Source organism: Notamacropus eugenii, chromosome 1 (genome assembly GCF_028372415.1).
Source record: "Notamacropus eugenii isolate mMacEug1 chromosome 1, mMacEug1.pri_v2, whole genome shotgun sequence".
Classification (NCBI taxonomy): domain Eukaryota; kingdom Metazoa; phylum Chordata; class Mammalia; order Diprotodontia; family Macropodidae; genus Notamacropus; species Notamacropus eugenii.
The window spans coordinates 708,644,700-708,653,362 of NC_092872.1; the positions used below are offsets into that span (position 1 = coordinate 708,644,700).

An 8,663-nucleotide genomic window follows, 5' to 3' on the forward strand; every position below is an offset into this window, starting at 1 on the left:
TTATAAGACCACCCTGATAGAATGTGGAATATATGAAACGAAAGAGCATGAAATAAGGCCAGAACTGTAGGCGAGGGTTGGATTGTGGAAAACCTTAAATGCCAGGCTAAGGAGTTCATATGTTATACCATAGGCAATGGGAAGTCACTAATGCTTTTGAGTGGCAGATCTGTGCCTTAGGAAGATTCTTTAGCCCCTCTGAGAAGGATAGGTTGGTCAAGAGAAAGACTTAATACAGGGAGCCCAATAAATGGGAGGCTGTTTCTGTAGTCCAGGTCAGTTGAGAAGAAGTGGTTGGATGAATGGAGGGAAGGAGATGGATAGAGAGGGAAGACCAGTGTCAGTGGAGTAGGTTCAAGAATTGGCAAGTGACTAGATAGGGAGAAGCAAGGAGAGGGAGGAGTAAGAGCTGCCTCCAAAGCTGGGTGATTGTGAGGATGGCAGTACCTTTAAGAGTTGTGGAACTTAGGGAAGAGACACAGGTTTGGCAGCAAAGGTAACGAGGCTCATTTGGGACATGTTAAGATCAACCTATCAGTCAACAAGCATTTATAAAACACCTTCCATGTTCCAGATGGTGTGCAGTGTAATCCGTACCCAAGGGCTGAAGTGAAGCAGCCCTTGCCCTTGGGAATGTAGAGGCCATGAGGGGTCCCAAAGTCACTCAGCAGCTGTACAACCCAAAGCTGTCCTGTAGTCATGCTGAGCCCCATTTCCTCATGGGAAAATGGGGCAGCTAGGTGGTGCAGTGGATAGAGTGCCAGGCCTGGAGTCAGGGAGACTTCAAATCTGGCCTCAGACACCAGCTGTGTGACCCTGGGCAAGTCCCTTAACCCTGTTTGCCTCAGTTTCCTCATCTGTATGGAGAAGGAAATGAGAAACCACTCCACTATCTTTGCCAAGAAAACCCCAGTGGGGTCAGGAAGAGTTGGACATGATCAAAAAACAGCTGAACAGTAACAACAAGACAACTAAAAGTAGCATTTACCTTCCAGGGTTGTTGTGCAGATCAAATGAGCTAACAGTCATAAAGCACTTGGCCAGCCTCACAGAAGCCTCATGTTGAGGCACCATAGAAATATGAGTTCTCATTATTCTATGGAGACTTCACACAAAATAGATAAAAAGATTATCAGGAGGCATGGGGAGAGCTAGCTCTCCCTCTGTTCTCTGGAATATTTAGAAAGGCCACATGTAAAAGGTGGCATTTGATCCAAGTCTCCAAGGAAAGTAGAGAAGAGAAGTGTATTCCAGGCCTAAGGGATAGCCAGGGCCCAGGCACAGAACAGGGGAGGAGAGCCAGTCTGACTTGATCTGAGAATCTGTGAAGTGGACTCTATGTAACAAGGGTGGAAATCTAGAAGGGACTGGTTGGGTAGGGCTTGAAATGCCAAACAGAGGTCCTGTTTGAGCCACCACAGCAGCATAGTCAAACTTGCCCTTTAGCAGCTATGGATTGAGTTTGGTAGGAGAGGGAGACAGCATTCTAGCCTTGATCTCAGTATTGCATGACCCCACTGTAATGGGCTGGCACAAACCTGAACCCCTCCAAACAAGTATAACCTCACAAGGCATTTGGGCTGATTGATGACTGTGATAGAAGAATACTGCTGGTCATCCTCCTGCCTTTATCCAAGTAGTGGTCTTTATCTCCCATATGAAGCCGGTTCTGATCACTCAGCCAATCAGTGGGCTTTTATTAAAAGGAAGGGGCAGGACACAGCCCATGTTTACATCTTCATGGACAGGAGATGGATAATCATCCTGCAGGTGGAAGCAGAGTCACAGACGCCAAGGGAGGAGCACAGAAGCAGAGAAGAACTGAGTGAGAGCCTTTGAAAAAGATGGTGATTTCTAGGACAGTAGCTTGAGGTCATTCAGGTGAAGGCCAAGCTGTAACTACCATGGGGGCCTTGGTTACAAGGCCCCAACATCTGGAGATGGCTCAGGCATGGTGCATTCTTCACTGTCCTCTCCACACCTTGCCTGACATTCTTGGCTGGGACTCCAACCCCCAGCATCCCTTGGCCCCAAGGTACACCTTTTGCAGGCCTCAGCTTTCCCTACTTCTAAACCCAAAGGTGGGAGGGTCAGATTGCCCCTTCTTCTGGGACAACTATAAATGTGGCTAAAATGCCATCCATGTGCCCTTCTCAATGCTTTTTTCCAACTGAAAATATTCCTAGTTATGGCTCAGAGAAAAAAGATTTTTTCAGGATGGGGAGGGTGGGAACAAAGGGTAGATCTGGACATGTTTGAAGTCGGGAGGAAAAGAGTTAGTAAATAGGAAGAGTGTGAAGATGAGAGACGAGGAGGAGGAGGAGGAATTCTCCTTGGGACAGTAGGATAGGGGCCTTGGTGGAGAAAGTCTGAGCTCTCGTTCCCTTTTGAAAGATGTGTAAATGGTGCTGGCATGCATTATTATGTTTGCACTGTTAGCTCTTCATTATTCATTCTTACGCTCTTTTAGTGAGGCGCTTTGTCCAAAATGTGAATTAATACCCAGAATTCTTAAACTCATCTGGAAATAGTTTGCTCAGTTGCATTTTAAGTGTTTAGTCAATCCACGATATAGATTACATCATAATTTGTAGTTAATTATCACGTAGGTACAAGATTGAATATCCCTCCTGTTTTTCTACCATTAGTAATAGCTCATCAAAATATGTGATCAGTGGCAATCCATTACTTAAAAATATCACCAAATCATTTTTTCACCAATTTAATTAATTGGAGATATGTTTTGCATGATTTCACATGTATAAGTGATATGTTACTTGCCTTCTCAATTGGGTAGGGGAGGCCCTGGAGGAAGGAAGAGAATTTTGGAACTCAATTTTTTAAAAAAATGTTAAAAATAAGTGATTTTTAAAAAATTCCTAAAATTAAAAAATACTATTAAGATTGTTTCATAAAAGATGATTCTTCTTGCCACTCAGGAAAATTATGTTCCCAATTTGGTAATGCACTGGAAGTTTTGTAAATATTTTAAAAGCATTATCTCACTGTTTACAACATGCCAATAAGTTTTGATGGGTAAACTCCTCACAGCTTCAAGAGAGACTAGGGCAGTATCACATGACAAATAGTGATAACAGAAGAATCGCTGTGGCTAGATGAAACACCAAGGTCTGTTGTTGGTCTTTTGAATATTTGTTTTTGCATATGTGGCTTTCTGAGAAAAGGGGCCCCTTGGGGGATCTGGAGATAGTATCTCTCTCAGTTCTAAGAATGTCAGAGTTAGGTTGACCTTATGCTTGGTACCTTCTGATTTAGTTCTCTCTTTTTATTTATTTCTTCACACAGATTGATAGAACTTCATTCTCCTGATAGCAGAAATACTTTGATCCTTCGCTGCAAGGACACTGCAACCGCCCACTCATGGTTCATAGCCATCCACACCAACATCATGGCTCTCCTCCCGCAAGTGTTGGCTGAACTCAATGCCATGCTTGGCGCTACCTGTACAGCAGGAGGCAGCAAGGAGGTCAAACACATTGCCTGGCTGGCTGAACAGGTATTCTGAAATGTGGGACAGCGTGCTTATCAATACAGAACTTTCTCATACAGGCTTAGGATTTTAAAATGTTCTATCCCAAGCACCCCTAGTATTTACATTAAGGCCAAACACTAGTTATTCAAAGGATGATTTGTCCAGTTTGGGATTACTTAGATTCTTGGTTTCTCCTCTCTTTCTAGCTATCTGCTTTTTTCTGTTTCACTGTATATTAGCGTCTCTACCAGAAGGGTAAACAAGGGTATATGAAGTCATATTAATATATTTTCTACTCAAGAACTGGTAGAGTGGAAAATGACTATTTGTGTGATATATCATCAATAAAAACTTGGTATCAAAAATAGATAGGGAATCGTCAGAAATATGTAACCTCAAGAGCCATTCCTCAGTAGATAAATGATTAAAGGATGTGAGCAAACAATTTGGAAAAAAATTGCAAAATATAAATTAAATACTTAAAATACGCTCTAAATCACTAGCAGAGAAATGTAAATTTTATAAATCCTGAGGTTTCACCTTATTCCGTGCAAGTATGGAAAGACAGGGATGGTGGGGCTGTGAGAACACACACACACACACACACACACACACACACACACACACACACACACACACACACACACACACACACACACACACACAGCCCCACCATCCCTGTCTTTCCATACTTGCACGGAATAAGGTGAAACCTCAGGATTTATAAAATTTACATTTCTCTGCTAGTGATTTAGAGCGTATTTTAAGTATTTAATTTATATTTTGCAATTTTTTTCCAAATTGTTTGCTCACATCCTTTAATCAGCAAAGTTGTTGAGTCATTCTAGATTTTTCATTTGGGAATTATGTAAAAAAAAGTGACTTAACTGTCCATACCCATTGATCTGACAACCCCACCATATACCTCAAGGAAGTCAGAAGGGAACATATCATATACATACATCAAAATATTCATTGCAACGCTTGTTGTGGTCACAAGGACCTGGAATCATAGTAGGTTCCCGGTGATTGGAGAAAGGCTGAAAAAATGCAGCATATGACTGTAATGCAATACTATTATGTGATAAGAAATGAAGAATATGTGGAATTCTGGAGGAGAGTGTGGGAAGCAACTAGGATATAAAAACAAAAGACATCAGCAAAACGTTTTTAAATATAAAGAGCGGATACAGTGGAAAGAACTTGGGATTTGGAGTCAGGTGATCGGGGTGCCGTGTACTTCTCAGGCACCTTGGGCAAGTTACTCCAGCTCTCCAATTACTAATCAGGTATGTGGGATTGAATGAGATGTCCTCTAAAGACCCCACCAGCTCCAAATCTGCATCCCTGTGTGCTGTTTTTAATAAAAGCTGGCTGAGGGAAGTAATCAACAGAATAAGTTTGAGGATTTGTTTATTTATCAGTCCCCTCTCAGGGTTCAGTAGCCAGGGTAAAGATTTCGGAGCTGTTCACCCACCTTGGCTCACTTCTTTTATTTTGAACTGCATGGTGACATTATTTGAGCCTGGAAAAATATCCTTTATCATATTTCACACAGCAAAACACATTTGAAAACTTTACTCGTCAAATAAATAGTAATCTAAGCAAGACCTTGCTTAAGAAATCTTGTCAAAACAACTTCTTTTAGGTTCTGATCATTTTAAGGCCATTGGGCCATAAAGAAATACCAACCAAATATCTTTTTTAATCTGAAAGTTAATTTTTATAAGGTAGAATATGTTTCCTTGACTCAGGTGGGTAATGTTTGGGAAAGATATCCTGTTGTTATAGGCAGACTTTATATTTTTCATTGTGATCAAGAGAGATGGAATGGTTGCTGCCTTCTTGAAGCTGTGAATGGTTTTTCCACACATTTCAACAGAATAGTTTGGCAACTTGAGAGAATTCCCACAAGGCATTATTGAGGGCTAGAAGTCATCTGAATCGTTAACTGAGCCTGTTATCTTGGACAGTTGTCAAAGGAAGATCCAAACTTTGGAAACATTCCTTCCACAGGCACTTCAAACAAGTATTTCATCCTTGACTGCTATGTGTATAACCATGACCTGGGCTGCAGCATGCCATGATTTTCTTTGCATCCTCAGTGTTTACTTTACTGTTTGGGGGAACCTGGTCCAGTCCCTCAGGATCCTGTAGATGACAGCTTGATTCACATCCATCTCTAAATGAATTAAACTGCTTAGAACACCTTCATTTGGTGCTCAGTCCTACCTGTGCTCTTTCTAGATTATGATGGCAATGGCCTCCCCTCCTTTATTAGTTCTGTGTCAGGGAACCCTGGGGGTGCAGACTTAGGCATCAGTGCTCCCCTGAGCTTTGTGGATTCTCCCCTTAGGTATATCCAGACATCCTTGAGCAAAATTTCTGGTGGAGCATTCATTTACAAAGGGCCACGCTGGTAAGGATTTTGAAATCCAGGCTAACTCGGGTCATTCATTTTTCTGAAGAATGAAACTTGATCTTACCCTTAGCAACATGAGCTGGCATGTCTCTTCTGTTAGAGGAAGTCTGGACAGCCTCGGGAGGTATTGAGTATGCTTGGTTCCTTTTCCACTTCCTTTTGGATTAGTGAAGCGTCCCCTCTTCTCCTTTCCAAAAGGCTTTGTCAGCTTTTTGATGTTCCCGAGATAGCAGGCATAAAGTTTCAATGCAGGCCCAAGACTTGGGCCAAATTCCTTCTCCTACTGAATTTCTAGTGTAGCCTGTGACCTTAGATCCAGCCCCGTGGCCCTGGCCCGTTTGAGCAGGGCCTCTGGTTTACAGTGTGTTTTCTCCTATCTAGTCAAACCCCAGGTTGGCTTCCTTGAGAGTCAGACCAATTGTTTTTTGTTTATTGTCAAGAAATCTTTGCATGGCCCATTTCTGAGCACATATAATTATTTCTGTTGTATGTGTTTGATTATTTTAACATTGGGTTTTTAAAAACTTTTGAGTTCCAAATTCTCTTCCTCCCCCTACCCACTGAGAACATAAGCAATGTAATATCAATTATATAAAACACATTTATGTTTAAAAATAAAATTTTCTAGGCAGCAAATATGGCAGTGGGGGCTGGGGGGACTAAACAGGTTCTTCTAGACTCAGTGATTTGTGCAAGGTTGTTTCCTGTCATGATTACCAGAGGATCCCAAAGCTCCTGGTTGGTTTTCATTGTCAGCATGTTGTTAACTTCACCAAATGGAATAATCTTCTGGCATAATAGCTCCTGATAGCATGTAAAATCTCAGAAGAAGTAGGTGAACTTCTAAAGGATGTGATGGTGATGGGTGCATGCACAGGGCGTCAAGCCTTTCTGCATCTCTAGGGGAAGTTTTGGTTGGAGATGTTTGGGTACTTCCTCTTTCACCAGGAACACAATTCTTTGGCAACAGAATTCCTATTCTCATATGGGTTTCTTTCCCTTTTGTTTGAGGATTCTTCCTGGTAATTACCTTCATCTGCTCAGTCCCTCTGTTCTTCAGCTTATGTGCTGGATTGTTGAACGCTTGTGTCAGTTGTATTATATGGGTGACGGTCTCCTGTGTAAAACCATAGGAATGAATGATTCAATAAAACATTTATTAAGTGCTTATGATGTGCAAAGCATGGTGCAAAGTGCTGGAGATACAAATAGAACAGTCAGACAGTGCCTGCTTTTAACGAGCTTCTATTTTAACAGGGGAGACAAATATGGAAGATTTCAACTGCAAGTCAGGTGGAAAGGTGCCACCTTCCTTAGGGCAACAGCAAAGCAATGGCAATAATTCTTTTTTTAAAAAATTAATTTTTTTCAATCATCAAAAATCTGCCTTCTCACCTCCCTTGCAAATGGAGAAAGAAATTTTTTTGAAAAATCCCTGTTACAAACATATAGTTGAGTAAAACACATTCCTGCATTGTTCATATTCCCCCCAAAAAAGAATGTGTCTTTCTGTACCCTGATTTTTTCACCTCTCTGTCCCTTAGAATGCCTAAATTTTTCAAAGTTGTCATCTGTACAATATTGTTGTTACAGTGTAAATTGTTTTCCTGGTTCTGCTCACTCACTTCACTTAGAATGGTTCATTTAAGTCTTCCCAGGTTTCTCTGAAACCATCCCCTTTACCATTTCTACAGCACAACAGCATCATACCATAATTTGTTCAGCCGTTACCCAGTGGATGGGCACTTGCCTCGCCTTAGTTTCCAGATCTTTGCTATGACACAAAAGGGTTATATATATTTTTATGCACGCTTAGAGTTCATTTTGATAAGGATTAATTAATCTGTTCTCCATCCAAGTCTTTCTCTCTTAACTCCTTTTCTTATTATCCTGTTCAGTGAAATGTATTTCTGACACCAATATGTGTGTGCGTGTGTGTGTGTGTGTCTCTGTGTCTGTGTCTGTGTCTGGTCTTCCCTCTGCTGCTACTTCACATGAGAGTGAGGTTCAAGTGTCACTCAGGTCTGCTATTCCTTTGGTGTCTGTATAGACTTCTACTTGTGTACCTCAATTGTGAGATAATTTTCCTTTTCCTTTTCTGATCCCCCCACCCCCATGTTCATTTTCCTTTCCCTTTACTTTCTTTTTTTTATCATCATGATTTACTGACCATTCCCAGACCTTGCATCTAATTTGATGAAGGCGCCTTTATGACCCCTGATGATGACGACAGGATTTAGAGAGGACGTATGTGTCAGTTGAAATTAAACAGCTTGTCCTTGTTTAGCCTTATGATTATCCATTCCTGTTTGTCTTTTTGTGTTTATCTTGACTATTATGCTTGCACCTCAGAGTTTCTACACAGCCTGGTCTTTTCATCAGGAATACTTGGAGGTCCTCTATTTCAATAATGGTACATTTTTTCCCCTGTAGATTATACTCAGCTTTTCTCAGTCATTCTTGGTTGTAGCTCTCTATCTTTTGCTCTCTAGAATATAAGCTTTCAGCTCCCAGCTTCTAAATCATGTGTGATCCTGGCTGTGGCTCCTTGGTACTTGAATTCTTTCTTTCTGACCATTTGTGATATTTTTTCGTGGACCTAGAAGGTCTGGATTTTGGCTGTAATGTTCCTGAGAGTTTTCATTTTGAGATTTCTTTCAGGAGGTGACTGGTAGATTCTTTCTCTTCTTCTTTGCCTTGATTCTAGAAGATCTGGGCAGCTTTAAGATTTCTTAAAATATGTTGTCT

The 8,663-nt window shown here is 41.2% G+C and overlaps 1 protein-coding gene across 1 annotated transcript in view; it reads left to right on the forward strand.

The window, feature by feature from the left end:
• SNTB2 (syntrophin beta 2) overlaps nt 1–8,663 on the forward strand; it is a 116,211-nt gene that overhangs the window by 74,788 nt on the left and 32,760 nt on the right. Inside the window, exon 3 of the mRNA XM_072636435.1 lies at nt 3,307–3,517. Within this exon, the coding sequence (XP_072492536.1) occupies nt 3,307–3,517 (211 nt within the window). The remainder of the gene's footprint in view (nt 1–3,306; nt 3,518–8,663) is intronic.